Source organism: Astatotilapia calliptera, chromosome 8 (genome assembly GCF_964374335.1).
Source record: "Astatotilapia calliptera chromosome 8, fAstCal68.1, whole genome shotgun sequence".
In the NCBI taxonomy this organism is placed as follows: Eukaryota; Metazoa; Chordata; class Actinopteri; order Cichliformes; family Cichlidae; genus Astatotilapia; species Astatotilapia calliptera.
In genome coordinates, this window is record NC_137429.1 from 12,904,441 (window position 1) to 12,920,287 (window position 15,847).

A 15,847-nucleotide genomic window follows, 5' to 3' on the forward strand; every position below is an offset into this window, starting at 1 on the left:
GATGAACAACAGCGTGAATTATTACACTGTGCATGAAACACTAAGTACATCCCATCACTCAGTAGCTTGTAGAACAAACTGTTATTACCAGGACAGATTTTAAAAAGCTGACTATATTCAGTACATACGGGAACATAAACCCAAAGATAAACAAGCAGACACAGTGCTTCTAACAGTAGCTTCTGACATGACAATTTCTCTCTGCAAAACATTAATATCTTTCAGTTTTCTGTAGTATTTGGAGTGAAAATAACTCCCAGTATGTCCAAAAGAAGTAAAAGGTGATCAAATGATGCAAACACATTATTAGCACATTAGAGCTAATTTTGTTTATTTATTTCTAAAGAGATCAAACTGCTAAATAAATAAATACATTAAATTCTCTGGTTGCAGATCTGGTAATGTGGCAACTTTTGATGCATCTGTCTGTTTGTACAGACATCATTATGTGTCAGGCTGAGGAAGGAGGGAGACTTGCTTTGTTAGGCCCATGGGAGGCTGTGAGGAGGATATATAGTGGATCGAGACCATGCGAAGCCTTAGTGGCAATGAGGACCAAACAGAGGCGACAGGTGTGCGTTCTTCTACCGAACAAGCAGCACCTGGATTGTGCTGTCACGGTGAGTGACCACAGGGCCTTTCTGTAGCATATTTTCTTGTTTGGTATTTTACTGTGACACGTCACATGGGCACACAGAAACCTAAATTACATTCATGTTAAGATTGCATTGATCTGTCAGTAGGGTATATTTGTTTTTAAAACAGTGGAAGAGCTAAAACTGTATTTTATTAGAAAAAAACATATTTGCAAGAAAGCCAAAACACTGAAAGCATGGACTCTCAGTATGTTTTATGTTTTCTTTCTTCTTCCTGTGTGTTTATAGGTAAAAGCCAGAGGCCGTGAGGTGTTGAACAGTGTGTTGAAGCATCTTGGTGTCAGTGATCTCCAAGTGTTTGGTCTAGCTGTTATGAAAGGTCAGTTAGTTTCTGCGCGGGAGTTCAGGAGCAAATGTTTTTTATTCATTAACTGTGGAACGCTGAGATTCTGGGAGGCTGCTGATAGTGAGTGAACCTGCTGTAAGATATGATAAATGGAAAGCCATCTCCTATCAGCCGTAAACAACATAACTGAGGGATAACACGTGTTAAATGGACTCATTGTGTTGATTTCATGCAGCGCTGTCAAACATATGGTTTGCAGGACAAATATGGCCAAAACTGAGTTACTTTACTTGAGCGTGCAAGTTATGTCGAATTTTTTCTTCCTATTTTTCCACTCTTTCCTGTGCAGCATGAAGTGTTGTGTCAGGAGCTAACCTACCTCAACTGTTAATTTTGCCGCCCTACCGAGAAGTGTGAAATATGGTCAGTTTCATGGCTGTTCATAGATGTGGTTCTTTGATTTAGACAGTTGCAGTTCTTTTTAATGACAGCAGATTTATTGAATGTGGAAAAACTGAGACATGTTGTTCAAATTGCGCTCACTATCTAAGACACACCAGCTAGTTTGTGATCCCATAAGTGTGAATGTTTTAAAAATGTATTTGTTCTTCTTCAGAGCAAACGCAATGGAAATAAAAGGCCTTTGTACTGCTAGGTTGTTAGTCAATACTTTTACTTTTCTGGGCCACATGGTCTGAAACTGAGCTGTATGTAGACCCTAAACTGAGCCTGACATCTCTGATTGAATGTGTGCTTTTTTTTCTCCTTTTTTAAAGATAATGATTACCTGTTTCTTGATTTGGACCAAAAGCTGAGCAAGTACTTTGGGAAACGATGGAACAAAGGATCTTTAATGGTTAGTTTTCCATTTCTTTTTTTGGTGAACAGAAATCACCAGATCTACAAACAGCCCCATGCTGTAATGGGAACACTCTAAAAGCTGAATTTAGTGATCTCACTTAAAATTTCATGTTTTCCTGGCAGTCATGATGATTTGCATATCAATGATCTCAAGTAGATCTTGTGGCTCATTGTTATGCACTGGTGCTGATTTCAGTAGTTGTGCAACTTTGCTGTTTACAAGACTGGGGAAACCTGCAACAGATAAGACTGAAGGCGTTGCTTGTATGAGTACTAAGATTTTTCTCCCAGTGAAAACACTGTATCCAGATAAAGTCCACCAATGGACGACTAACATGTCAAACATGTTAGAAAGATCTGACTTATTTTAAAAGTTCTTTTATGTCCACGTTTTCTTTTTCTTTTTTTAATGATTTATCATATTGGTCAAATATTAACTAGACTGTGTGATAGCAGAAACGATAAACTGAGTACTCTCTTTACTCATCCCACCTTTCCAGGTCCCGTTTATCTTATTTCTAAGAGTCCAGTATTATGTAGAAAGTGGGCTGCTAATTTTGTAAGTTTGTTTTCCATTACCTTCTTTTTCCAAGATTAATAATTTCCACTATAAGTGTTGTTAAAGTTTATGAAAATGTTTGTGGAAAAGTAGACACCTGACAGACTTCATAACAGGAAAAGAAAACCTCCCTGTTTCTTGCAGGAGCACCACAGTGCAGCAGCTCTACTACACTGAGCTGAGGCAGAAGGTGCTGCGTTCACAGAGCCACCATCAGGAGGCTTTGTTCTTCCAGCTGGCAGCCTCTGCCCTCCAAGCTGACGTTGGCGATCTGGCACAGGGAGAGGAGACTGAGGAGGACGGAGAAGAGAAGAAGCAGGAGAAAAAACACAGATGCTACTTTCTCCCTGAAGATTACTTCCCCTCATGGGTAAAAAAAAAGAAAGAAAAAGAAGTGTAGTCTAACCTTGACAGAAATACTCTTATATATATATCTGTGTGTTCATCTTCTCAGCTCATAAAGCGCAGAGGGAGAGAGTACTTACTTCAGCACAGCCCAGTGCTGCATGGTGAGCTGAGGGGGGTGTCCCGCAGGCAAGCCATCCTGCACTTTATAAAGGAAGCCAACGAGCTGCAGGATGGACCTGTCACATTCTACAGGATGAGAGAGGTCAGACAGTGTTACAGTTAAACAAGGGCGAACTCTGTGTGAGGATGTCTGTTTCTTAATTAGTTTAAGAGAGACTAACTAAGAAACTTCTGTCCTGAGATGTTGAATATGGAGCTACCAGGCAGTTAAAAGGAAAAGGAAAAGAGGTCACATATATCAGACACTCCATAAACGCGTACATTTCAGAAAATCTTCAGAAAAATATCCTACAGGGTGTGAAAACTGTTACAGATCTCGTAAAAAGCCCCAGTAATAATTCTTTGGCATGCTCTTGCATTATTTGTCTCCCTTGGTCATTTTAGAGAACTCTTTTTGAGTCATGTTTGTTATGTGAGCCCATGGCTTTAAAAAACAACAACAAAAAAACTGCTTTATCAACTATTATTTTACACACAGGAGGACAAACAGCCGAGGAGTTTAATCCTCCTCGGTGTGACAGTGAAAGGAGTCCATATTTGCCAGGTGAGTCGTTTTCAATGACAGTCTCACACATAATTTTAAATAAAGTTTATGAACTTATTTTCACATGTACATATAGATTCTTGATCTGAATTTGTGTTTTTAAGGAGGTGGAAGGGAAACAATCTTTGTTGTACGATTTCTCCTGGACAGGTATTGATCGCTTTACCTTTCAGGTTAGGTTCTAAAGACTGGACTATAATCAAAATATACATACAATACAGGTCACATTGACCTGCGTGTAGCTTTAACCGTAACACACGAGATCATCCTCTTTATGTATGGCTCTTACTTTTCAGGGCAACAGGTTTGAAATCACTGCTGTGGGCTCTTTGTGCCTTCCTAAACTGGTTTATTACACTAAATCAGCTTTCCACTCTAAACACATCCTGAGGCACCTCCGTGACAGTCACCAACTCCACATGAACATCAGAGATGCAGTCAGTTCCATCCAACAGCTGGAAAACATGGGTAGTACGTAAGGCTTTACTTTACCACAACCTATCTAAGACACGACTGAGTCAGTTGTCTTGGTCTGAAACCAATATCATGTAATAATAATAACAATAAGTCTTTTAAGTGATTTTAAAAGATTTGAGATCACAGTCTCTTACACAGTCACACTCCAAAGGTGTTCTCTTTTCTGTCTATCTTCAGCCAAAGAAGCCTACATCTGCGACACAGCGTGCCTAAGAAAGAGTCTCCAGTGCAGCAACCTCACATCTTCAATGTCCGACTGCAGTGATGCTCTGGAAACAGCTACTGCCTGGTTTAAAGAGGAAAAGGAAGAGGACGGAGGCTCTACAACAGGTCTGCTATTGGGAGGAAATGATTGTGTAGATGGTGCAACATTTGCCTCTCAAACAAATTGTGCATTTATGTTTGGAAACTGGTAAAAACACGTTTAATTCTACCCAGCAATGGTTTACAGCAGTAGGTCTGCAGACCTAATTAAGGAAGAAAACAGCTGATGTTGCTGAAGTGACCAAGAGGGAAAGTTTAAAAGCTCATTAGGCAAATGAACGCAGAACTACTTTCTTAACTTACCTGTTGTACTTTTGCCTTGAACTCAAAATCAGTTGTTTGTTTATACTGATGCCAGGGTCTGAGCTGTGGTTGGACGAATCAGAGGAGTTGTTTGTTGATGATCCAGCTGAGGTGTCCTGGCTGGCTGAGCTGCTCCGTGGTGTGTCTGTCGACGCTCCTTTGATGTTACCCTCTTTTTGCTGGGCAGGTTAGTCCAAAAACCACTAAGACCATTCTAAAATAACAGTTGAATCATGTGTTAGTTCTGTGTAGCATGTGATATTGTGTCCTCTTTTATCAGCTGTCACCATGGAAATGAAACAGGTGAGCAAACTGCAGGTCTGTCTGTTTGAACATTTCCAGCACGATCCTGCATCAAAGCCAACATCTTTCTCTGTGATCTTCAGGTTCTGTGGAAAAAAACGGATGAAGGGATATCTGTGGACTAATTGAGATTCAGAGGATGCAGGGATTCATCACCCGTTCTTCATCTCAAGACAAGGAGACACCTGTTGGAGTTTGTTGTTATGGAGCTAAAATGCTGAAAGGATACAGCTGAGCGTTATATTTTGTTTGCTTAGAGGAAACCTCATTAAATGTGCTAAAACAGAAGCCATATAGTGACCTGAGTAGTTATAACTTGCTTTAAACTATACAGCCTAAAGTTGCAGTAATTACACTTCAGAAATCGAAAGAGGTATAATAGTGTTTTAATACATATTTACAAACTAAACGTATTAAAATATCAATAACATAATAAATACAACACTTGGGACATTTTTGTCATTCTTTGAACAGTGCTATTACAATCAGTGCTGACTTCTGTTCATTTGCCATTATTAATGTTACCATTAAAAAATTGTTCTGTTTTATGATTCAGGTGAAATTATGTTGTCAGGCTTCCACAGTGTGGCAGTATTTCCAAACAATCAGAGTCCATGCCATCATGTGAGAGGTCTAAGATGCTGTGTTAAGGGTGCACTCTCCCCTGGAGGTGTGGGTTCAAGGCACACTCCTGTTGTTGCGTTAAACCAAACATATATAAATGAGCTTTTCTGAAAATAAAGTAAAGATCTGTGTACAATATGAGAAGGTTGGTAGCAAAATCGGAGAGCAATGCACTGTGTAGGACACATGGAAGTACAGTGCCGAGGACTAATCTCCTTCAAAAACACAATGATAAAACCCTAATACTAAGCACTCAGAAGATTGCTTCACTGTCAGTGTTGACAGCTCTGCACATTGGCTGCTGTGTGAATCCTGTCTAGGGTTCTCCTTGGCTCTCTGTTCAAAGGGGCTCTCATGCTCTGGGGGGCCTCTGGATATTTGGGGCCCAGGTCTCCTCCATGCCTGCTTCATGTCTTTGGGAGCAGGCTGTGGCTCCCCACACCTACCTGTTAAATAGTTAAATTGAGTAACCTAATGAACACAAGTGTGCTCACGAACACAAGTGTGCTCACACACACAAGTGTACAAACAGGTACCCACAGACACACTATCTTGGTCGGCTGCTGCCTCTAAACATGTATCATTAATACTGTGTGCTGCTCAGTGTTTTTTCTCTCTCTTCTTTTCTATTTTTATCTCCCTCTTCTTCTGTTAACTTTCTCCTCAACTCCACTCCCCTCTTTCTTTCTTCTCCCCTGTTCCCTCCATCTTGTCTGATCTGAGTCTACTAACTCAAAATAAAAAAAAATCCTAATCAAATTCTAATAAAATATGACTATAAAGTGGACCACTATAACAAAAGCCGTAATGGTCCACTCGGCAAATCTGTTGGGCCTTTTGTTTTGCCTTCTGACAATATTTCTGATTGCTACATTGAAAAAAAGAAAAAAAGACAACAAAAATACTATATCAGCATTTTACCATTAAAATGTATTTTAATCACTTATTAAAACTAGAGTGTTTTAGTTTGCTTTCATCCAAAGCATCTTACAGTGTTATGCAGAATTTCATTTGATGAGATCACATTGTGTGGCTTCCAAAATCTGTGTGTAAACCCTCTGTGGTGTGGGTTTCATGGTGTAATGATTAGCACTCTGGACTTTGAATCGAGTGATCTGAGTTCAAATCTCTGTGGGACCTCATGCATGTTATTTGTTAACTTTCCTTTCCTTCTTCACATCACCTGCTACATGTTCAGTGGCAGTTGATTCATTTAGGTGGTGAGAGGATCCACTTGTTATTACCATAAAACGTCCAATGACAGTTGTATTCTAGTCCTGAGCTAGTATTCACTGACAGCAGTTGTATAGAGGTATTTTAGCATGAGTATGAGTATTACATGTCATTCAAACACTTACTGTCATAAAATAAAACAGTTTCCTCTACAATATCTTGAACAAAGGTAACATCTTCACTAGCTGTTGGCTGTTACCTTCTCGACTTAAGCTGTTTTGTGAATTGTTCAGTCTTTGGCGTAAGCTCATTCGAATGCTTTTTTTTTTTGTTTAGTTAGGATGGCCAAGTGTTCTAAGGCACTGTGTTAAAGTTGGAGTTCAAATCCAACTCCTGACAGTTGGATTTTATCTTCGATAAAGAAAAGGTTTTGTCCAAATCTTCCAAAATCTGTCTGTAAACCCTTTGCTTCGTGGGTCCCATGGTGTAATGGCTAGCACTCTGGACTTTGAATCCAGTAATCCGAGTTCAAATCTCCTTGTGCAAGATACAAGGATATTTGGCATGTAGATTAAAGCATCCCATCACCAACCTGGTAGGTGACCTCCACTATGGAACCCCCAACACTAACTGAATCAGATTTCAAGTTCATAACTTATCAAAGCAGTTGCCATTTGGTGGCAACTCCTTTATTGAAGGAAGACATCACATAACATTTCAGTCTTAAGCAAGTAAGACATTTGTGCTTGTTGATACAGAATCCACATGACAGGCTAGCAGATCAAGACACCTTTACAACTGATCAGATTGGCAGACTATTACACCTCTGCTTTACCAACACATATTCAGCTGAGATTCAAGAAGTCACTTTGATGAGACTTTTCTTCAACTATCTGATAAATGAATGTGACCATTTGGTGGCAACTCCTTTATCGAAGGATGACATCACATGACATTTCAGTCTTACTTTTAATAAGCAAGGGATGTCAGGAGTGGGATTTGAACCCACGCCTCTGAGAGAGACTGCGATCTGAACACAGCGCCTTAGACCACTCGGCCATCCTGACATCCTAAGCGGATCACTCACTCACCCTCTCCGTTTCTTGCTGTGCTGAATTGTAGCATGAACGAATGCCGGCTGCATTTGAAGGAGTCGACGAATTGGGACAGCCTTTGTTGCCTGGCTGTGACTTATTTGGCTTTCAAATGCGGCCTCCGAAGGATGCAGCCGACGTTTTGGGACACAGCTACAGGGGTGAGTTGGCAACCAATGTTAATTTGCATTACCGCCCCCTGGCTCACAGCTCAGTGGACGTTTAAATATACATAAAAATATATATTTGATACATAAAATAAAATAAAAATAAATAAATGTTCCCTTTAGAAATCTTTTTTTTGCTCTATTTTGCTCCATAAAAATAGTTGTTTTTCTTTTTCAATCACTCATCTTAGCAGTAGGATATACATGAAAAAAGAAATATATTAAGTTTGAGTGAAAATGTACATCCTTTGCACTCTCTGGGCAACTGACTCAGTGACTCAAATCACTCATAAGACCCGATTCACTTTGGTGAGTGACTCATTGAAACTCGATTCAGTAAAAAGAATTGAATTTACCATCACTACATGTGACGGTACAGAGCAGGGGAAGGCGGGGCTTGTTCCCTCCTAACCAGTAGGGGTGTTAAATATACTCTTTGGGGTTTTATTCTTATATTGATATTATTTACCTTTTATTTTTGATCTACTTTACCTCAACTCAGTGATTAACAGAGTAACGATGAATCACAATTAACAATAACAATGTTGTTGTGCATTACTGAGTCATGTAAACTCACTGGGTTGCACAACCAATAAAGAATGCTTATTCTCAAATAATTGCAAATCCTCAGCCTCAGTAGCGGTTTTTGATACGGGCGACACGGGCAGTTGCCCGGGGAGGCATCGTGGTGGGGGGCGGCATCACGGGTATCGGCAAAAAATAAATAAAAAAATTGCTCGTACTCATGCTGCCCCGACATCAGCCAGCGCATAATGAGAATGGCATAGGCACTGACTGGTTTTCTATCGCCCTTTTGCTGGGAGTAAGGGCGCCCTCCACTTGTGAAGTGCGCCTGTTGCTTGTTGCACAGGGAGGAGAGGGCGGGACGGCGGGGGATTCTCTAGCTGTCTGGAGCGGCATCTAATAACCAACCCGTAAAATAAAAAAAATAAAAACAAAACAACAAACATGTGAACTAAGGTGTAGGTCTATTAGGTTATGTTGTGGTGATCCTCGAGTTGGGGGATTTGTGTTCATACTGGAGTGCAAAATTAAAACCAATGGAAGATGGACAAGTAAGGTTCAAAGCCATCAGGTGCTCAGTTTAGAAAAAATAGAGAAGAAGAGGAGGAGAAACGAGCAAAAGATACAGGTAAGCAGATGTGTCATTGGATAATGGCAGGTCATGTATCCTGAAACAATCAGAATCAGAATACTTTATTAATCCCTAAGGAAATAATGTGGATTACAGTTGCTCCAAAAAGAAATGGTAAAAATAGTAACAGTAACAGACAAACAAACTTCAAACATTATGTTACAGATTTTAATATTAATTAGTCAGTGTCAATTGTTGATTTGTCCTGTTCTCATTGTATGACGAATTATGATGGCTGTGTGGTTGTCATGGCTACTGAACGGACCCACGCGCAGACTGTTCTTTCAAGGAAACAAAAGGGGATTTATTTACAATAGGGATCACCTTAGTGCAAAATATATGTACAGTGAGTTGGGAGGGGGTCCAGGGCTCCAGGGAGAATCCACACACACGCTTCCTCTTCCACTCAGTCACCGCCACCGCTCCTCCGCACACACGCACTCCTCTTCAGCCGCACTCGCTCCAACACTCCACACACTGCCCCACTTGGACAGGTCCGGTGATTCGGTCCAGAATCTACAGACAGAAGGTCAAAGGTTAGTTCCACAACATAAAACACGTGTAAGCGATTCTTCTTTGAATATGCCGCGAGCACGAACTCAGGTGGTTCGACGTTCCAGCGGTGAGCTGCTCTGTGCCACTGCCTTAAATAGCAGCTGGGGAAATCAGCCAGATCAGCCGCAGGTGGACACCATCCACAGGGGTGCGTGGGCCAAGAGTGAGAGCCCGTAATGAGCTCCACCCAGGCAGAGAGGAGGAGGAGAGACAAAAAACTAAAACTAACAACAACAAAACCTGTAGCCAGCGTGGGCCAACCAGAGAGACACGGGGACCGTGACAGTGGTAGCCGTTTGCATACAATGCATACTCCCTCTCTTTGTGTGTGTGTGTGTTTCTCTGGGGAATTTCGACAACAGTTTTATGTTAATGTACAATCCTTACGGTAATATGTTTTATGTGTGTGTGTGTGTGTGTGTGTGTGTGTGTGTGGGGGGGGCGCCAGAGTGAGTGTTCGCCCAGGGCGCCAAACAGGTTAGGAGCACCACTGCTCAGCCCGCAGGCAAAAAGAGCCAGGTCAGGCAGATGATGCATTTCCCCGCAGACACATTGGGGGGCGACAACGGTCAGCCGGCTGGCTACTCACCTTGCTCATTGGCATGCTTTTGCCCCCTCTCCATGGGTGCTGAGAATTGTTGCAGTTTCTGAGGTTTGCATTCGAGGGTGTAGCCACGAAGACTAGTGCTGCTCTTGCTCCTCGCACCTTTGTGAAATGTACTGAGGCAGCGTTAGAGAGAGTGGCATCCGCATCTTAACCTATCTAAACAACTGGGCCACCGCTCCAGAGAGCAGGTGGCAACACTGTTGTCGTTGGTTCTGTCACACACTAGGCACTGGGTTTTTCTGTCAAGTTTCAAAAAAACGTGCTAGTCCTGAATCAGCAGATTTCTTTTTATTGGTTTAGAAATACGCTCGCTTTCAAGCCGCGAACGTTTGTTTGAGCACAGAGGGGCAGCATTTCATTGCTGCCTTGCTCAGTTTCAGCTGGGACCCAGATTGCATTTCCAAATGATATGATGATGCTTGTTAGGCATGATGGCAGCTATGATCATTGTGTTGCCACTAGGACTTTCAAATTTCACAAGGTTACATTCACACAAAGTTGTTGTTTTTTTTCTCATAATACTATTTATTAGCTATGCATCCCATTTTGCCTTTGAATACATTTTAGATTTTCATATACATCTATATTTTGTTTTGTTTTTTACAACTAGAGCAATGTCACTGGCCACACCGAATGACAGCCCTGAATTCCAAAAGTTTCCAGAGGAAAAACAAAAATATACTCAACTGATCAAGCTAGAAGTGGCTTATAATCATTAACTGTATATAAAAAGAGACTGATGTCATCCATTAGTTCAATTCTATTTAGAAATCTTAAGCTGAGCAGTTCCACAGTTGCCCTGACCTCTTTATCACCCAAAGCTTCTTTGCAACCACAGGAGTTGCCGTATATGACTATAATAGATAAACAATATCTATTATAGTCATATACACATCAAGGTCTTTCATTAATACGTAGTTACATCAGTTAAGTTGACCTTTCCAGAAAACTTAATTTACAGAATGTAAGATAATGTATGCAAATCTTCACTAATACATAAAATAATGTTATTAAAACCTTAAGTGTAAGACCACTACATAACAGCACTAAAGAATTCCTCTGAAGCAACACCAATCTGCTCTTCAGCAGGGATAAGCACCACATATCTGTACAGAAAAAAAATCATTTTTACACATTTATGTTGTCATGTTTTTATCTCTTTAGCACCTCCTCTCACTCTCTCTATAAATCACAGTTAAAATACATTGTTTGGTTTTTGTGTGTTTTTAACATAGTGTAAGCTGATGAACTTTCTCTGCAAGAAGTTGTCATAATTTATGTTATTAGTACATTACATTCACTGCCCCGGAAAATGAAATAAAACCCCACGTCATGCACTGTCTCTGCAGTACAGTGTACATTTTTAGGACATCCTCAGGTCTCAGACAAAAAGTCATCAGGTCTCAGGTCTCAGAAATTCAGGTGTGAGGTCTCAAAAAAGTCAGGTCTCAAAGAGGTCAGGTCTAAGGTGTCAGGTCTCAGAACACAAGCTATCAGACGGAGAGAAGCCTCCTTTGATATTAAGAACAAAATGTATTGTCCCATAATAATCCTATTTAATCTGATCAGCATTTAGCATTTGACAAGAAAATTGCTGATGAATATAAACCTTGAGCAAAAGGACCTCTAGTGGTCAATCCCTGTACAGATAAACGCTGCATTTCTGTTAATGACTAGTAAGAGCTTTAAATTTGTTTTTAAAATCAGAGCAACCCATAAAAATAGATCAAAGACTTAAAAATAAACTATAAAATAAACTTATCAGGAAAAAAAAGGAAAAACTAAAATCCTGGTTTCTAATCCCCAATGTTACTTAAGTGCAATCTTAAAATCAACAGGTTTTATCCTGTGCACACAGTGCCACGGCCACTCAGCACAGTCACATTTGAAACAACAATAATCTGTTAAAAGCTACATAAATTATAACCCACTAAGTTTTAGCACTTACCCTGGTATAGAAAATGAAACAAACACACACCATTATTTATTGATTTTTTTCTTTATTAAGTAATGTTTTTTCAGTTGAAGCCATTTAAAGTCTATTTAATAATGCTGTGTTAGAACAGGCACTTTAAAGCTCTTTGTACTGTAAGGTTAAAACCCCACAGTATTAGAGAGAAAACCCCAGCAATCAAACGATCCCCTATGAGCAAGCACTAAGGCGACGGTGGGAAGGAAAAACTCCCTTTTAAGAGGAAGAAACCTTCAGCAGAACCAGACTCAGGGAGGGGCAGCCTTCTGCTGTGACTGGCTGGGGGCATAATTGTGATGTAATTTTATGCTAAGGAAACTGAATTTCATGTTTGTTTGTTAGAATTAGTGAATTAACATGATGACTATTATAAGTAAAACTAAAAGTGCAAGTGCACCAATTACTGAAGTCATCCAAGAAATTATATCTAACCATCTTCTGATTGTAGGAATCAGGCCTGAATTAGCTCCATGGGGAAACCTACGCTGAATAATTGCTGAAAAATGATTGAACAATGAGGTAAATGGTGCTCCACAAATATTAAGGATGTGCCTGGTGACAAAAATGACTCCTTGGCCCGCAAGCACAACTGGAGCTGTAATAAGGGAATTAAAACCTGGAAGATTTCTGTGAAGTCTGGAAACAGCAGAGTCTCCGTCCTCTCTTTGAAGAGTTCCTTGGACAATATTTGGTTCATTCTCTTCAGATCTGTTATCTGAAGCTGCAAGGAGACCAACATTGAATAAATCAATGCTGTAACTCTCACTGGTGGGAGAATCTTCATGTCCAAAGTTGTTTATAGACACAGTGGTTTTAGGAACGTTAGCTGTTTCAGAGGTCTCACTAGTGGGTGTGGTAACTGAGGTAAATGGTGCTCGACCAATATTAAGCAGGTGCCTAGAGATAAAAGCTTCTCTAAGGCCCACAGGCACATCTGGAACTCTACAAGAGGAATAGAGATTTGGAATATTTGAGGTAAATGGTGCTCGACCAATATTAAGGAGGTGCCTAGAGATAAAATCTTCCCTAAGGCCCACAGGCACATCTGGAACTCTACAAGAGGAATAGAGATTTGGAATAATTGAGGTAAATGGTCTTCGACCAATATTAAGGAGGTGCCTGGTGATGAAATCTTCTCTAAGGCCCACAGGCACATCTGGAACTCTACAAGAGGAATCGAGATTTGGAGCATTTGTTTGAAGTCTGGAAGAAATAGTTTCTTCTTCCTTTGTTTGAAGACTGCCTGTTTGTTCATTATCTTCGGGTCCTTTATCTGAAGGTTCAGGAAGAATGGCATTTAATAAATCAGTGTTGTAACTCTCGCTGGCTGAAGACTTTTCATCTTCAGCGTTGTTCATATTAACACTGGTTGTAGGAATCTTAGTTGTTTCACTGGAGGGTGACTGTTCGTATTCAAAGTTGTTTACAGAAACACTCGGTGAAGGAACCTCAGTTGTTTCAGAGGTGGGTGACTTTTCCGTTTCACTAGTGGGTGAGGTAAATGGAGCTCGACCAATATTAAAAATGTGCCTGGTGACAAAAATGACTCCTCGCCCAACCGACTCAACTGGAGCTGTAATAATGGAAGACAGAGCTGAAAGATTTGTTTGAACTCTGGAAAAAAAAGTTTCTTTCTCCTGTCTTTGAAAACTTCCTTGGTCAGCATTTTGTTCATTCTCTTCAGATTTGTTCATATCTGAAGGTTTGGGGAGGACGCCATTGAATAAATCAGTGCTGTAATTCTCACTGGTGGGAGACTCTTCATGTTCAAAGTTGTTTATACTGGTTTTAGGAGCCTCATCTATTTCAGAGGTGGTTGCCTGTTCATTTTCATAGGCGTTTACAGAAACACTGGTTTTAGGAACCTCAGACTGTTCATCTCTAGAAATAGATATCGGTAAGAAGAACCCATCAGGCTCTAAATAATATCTGTCAAGCACCTCAAAGCCGTCAGTATCTGAAGAATTTGTACGACTGAACACTGAGCGCCACATATTTGTAAACAGAGGAGATAGGGTTCAGTAGAGATAAACTATATGCTCTAACCTTTAGACGATTGTTAGAAGACTATAGAATCAGCGTTAATTTTGTTAAAATGTGTTTTCAACACTAGGTGTAGTAGAGTGCCTTACCTTGGGGGTAAATATGAGCTCGCGTTCTAAGGCGCGAGCTCATATTTATAGCCTCACGGCAGTGTGACGTCAAGGCACACGTGCCGTGACGTCACAGTACGCTTACTCTTTGAAATTCATTCGGTCACAAAACGTCTTGAACCTTCACCTCCCTGAACGTTAGTATTAACCATTAAGCTAACCTTAATATTAACCTGCTGTTCTCGAGGAATGGCAACCCAGAAAGGAAAAAACCCGGGGTGCTTCCGCCCTTGGGATTACGCCCCCGCTGTCTCACCGTCGATTAACAAACAACACACTCCCCTTTTTTAATTATTTACTTTTTGTGTTCAAGTTTTACGGCTTGCTCTCACGTAGAAAGCTCTGTTAACGTGGAATGAAATTATACTGGTCGGAGGTATTAAAGGTAACTTCTTAGTGTTTTTATTCAGAAATGTAAGATTGTGGGAAGCCGAGTTAGCTTAAAGCACATTGGCTACTAGCATATTAGCTAAATAAATAACGGAGGCTTGTAGGGTTGCCAACCGTCCCTTAAAATACGGAATCGTCCCGTATTTCGAAACAAAAGTACACGTCCCGTATTGAGCTAATAAGGGACGCACTTTGTCCCGTAATACAGTGAGAATCAAAAGTAGTCTATAAATGTTTATGGAATTAACACTTTGTTTGAAAACATAATTCCCAGCCCCTCTCCTGCTTTGTGACCAATGAGCTGACAGCACACTTATGACAATTCGAGTATGACAATTCAGATTACCGCTCATCTCATTGGTCGAGGAAAGGTCGCTTGCGGAGAAAATACCGGAAGACAACAGATGACCACAACAAGAAGCATGGCCAACAGGGGAACAAACGCCGACTCTGCGGTGCAAGTCTCGGATGACAGTACACCTAAAGCTGGGCAAACACTGTGCGATTTTTTTCAGTCACGTTATTCAGCTCCTGCTCAAACTGCACGATTGACTCGCAGGGGTTAGAAGTTCGTATGTCACGATGTACTCTCACACTATACGGCCCGATGCTCTGATGGGACCTGAGTGCTCACACTGTGCCTCCATAACATGAAGGTTATAACAGAAAATCTGTCGCTCGCTCTCTCTGTCTTTCACTCACACAGACACACCACTACCATCAACTTTGCTAAATTGCTAATGAAAAACATTGATCAGGCAGCTGTGATTGAGCAGCAGTGTAAATCCAACTATTTTCACGGTTGTTGTGGTTGTGATAATTTTGTGATGCCACATCGAAAAGGCTCGGATGAGCTTTCCAAAGTTCTACAAGTTGTGCCTCCATCGCTTGTGTCCAGATCACACGCTGCACAGCCGCGCTGCGCCGTCTTTTTCACCAACGTTTACGGTTGCGCGCGAGCAGTGTGAGCGGCTGTGGTGAGAACCTCACGAGCGATTGATGATCAGGAGCTGGTCGTGAGGTGTTAATCACTTCTCGTTACCCCACGTATACTACACGACGCACGATGAAGGCCAAAATCGGTCCGATCACTCAAAAATCGGCTCAAAATGGGCCAAAAATCGCACAGTGTGAGCCCAGCATTAGAGCAGCTATGTTTGTTCCCCTCAGAGAAA

The 15,847-nt window shown here is 40.9% G+C and overlaps 1 protein-coding gene, 1 long non-coding RNA gene and 1 other non-coding gene across 4 annotated transcripts; 1 reads left to right on the top strand and 2 right to left on the bottom strand.

Annotated features, from left to right (window-relative positions):
- The first annotated feature begins 386 nt into the window (after nucleotides 1–386).
- On the top strand, nucleotides 387–5,332 carry LOC113028399 (FERM domain-containing protein 6). 2 transcript variants are annotated; one of them, XM_026178643.2, is made up of 13 exons: nucleotides 387–620; nucleotides 885–975; nucleotides 1,719–1,798; nucleotides 2,304–2,362; nucleotides 2,507–2,732; nucleotides 2,817–2,972; nucleotides 3,369–3,434; nucleotides 3,539–3,607; nucleotides 3,731–3,905; nucleotides 4,089–4,241; nucleotides 4,534–4,665; nucleotides 4,759–4,781; nucleotides 4,865–5,332. In XM_026178643.2, exons 1-13 carry the CDS (start codon nucleotides 402–404, stop codon nucleotides 4,904–4,906), a joined length of 1,491 nt encoding a protein of 496 aa, XP_026034428.1. In that variant the 5' UTR covers nucleotides 387–401; the 3' UTR covers nucleotides 4,907–5,332. The 2 variants fall into 2 exon arrangements, with proteins under 2 accessions (XP_026034428.1, XP_080161223.1); XM_080305097.1 differs by lacking the exon at nucleotides 4,759–4,781 and having other exon boundaries at nucleotides 489–620.
- A 2,230-nt stretch (nucleotides 5,333–7,562) lies between these two features.
- On the bottom strand, nucleotides 7,563–7,645 carry trnal-cag (transfer RNA leucine (anticodon CAG)). The gene has a single exon. It is a non-coding gene; the product is annotated as a tRNA-Leu (tRNA).
- Nucleotides 7,646–9,148: 1,503 nt separating this feature from the next.
- Nucleotides 9,149–9,899, bottom strand: LOC145430289 (uncharacterized). The gene is made up of 2 exons (XR_013910763.1): nucleotides 9,595–9,899; nucleotides 9,149–9,511 (listed from the first exon to the last, which is right to left on the bottom strand). It is a non-coding gene; the product is annotated as an uncharacterized LOC145430289 (long non-coding RNA).
- Between the last annotated feature and the right edge of the window lie 5,948 nt (nucleotides 9,900–15,847).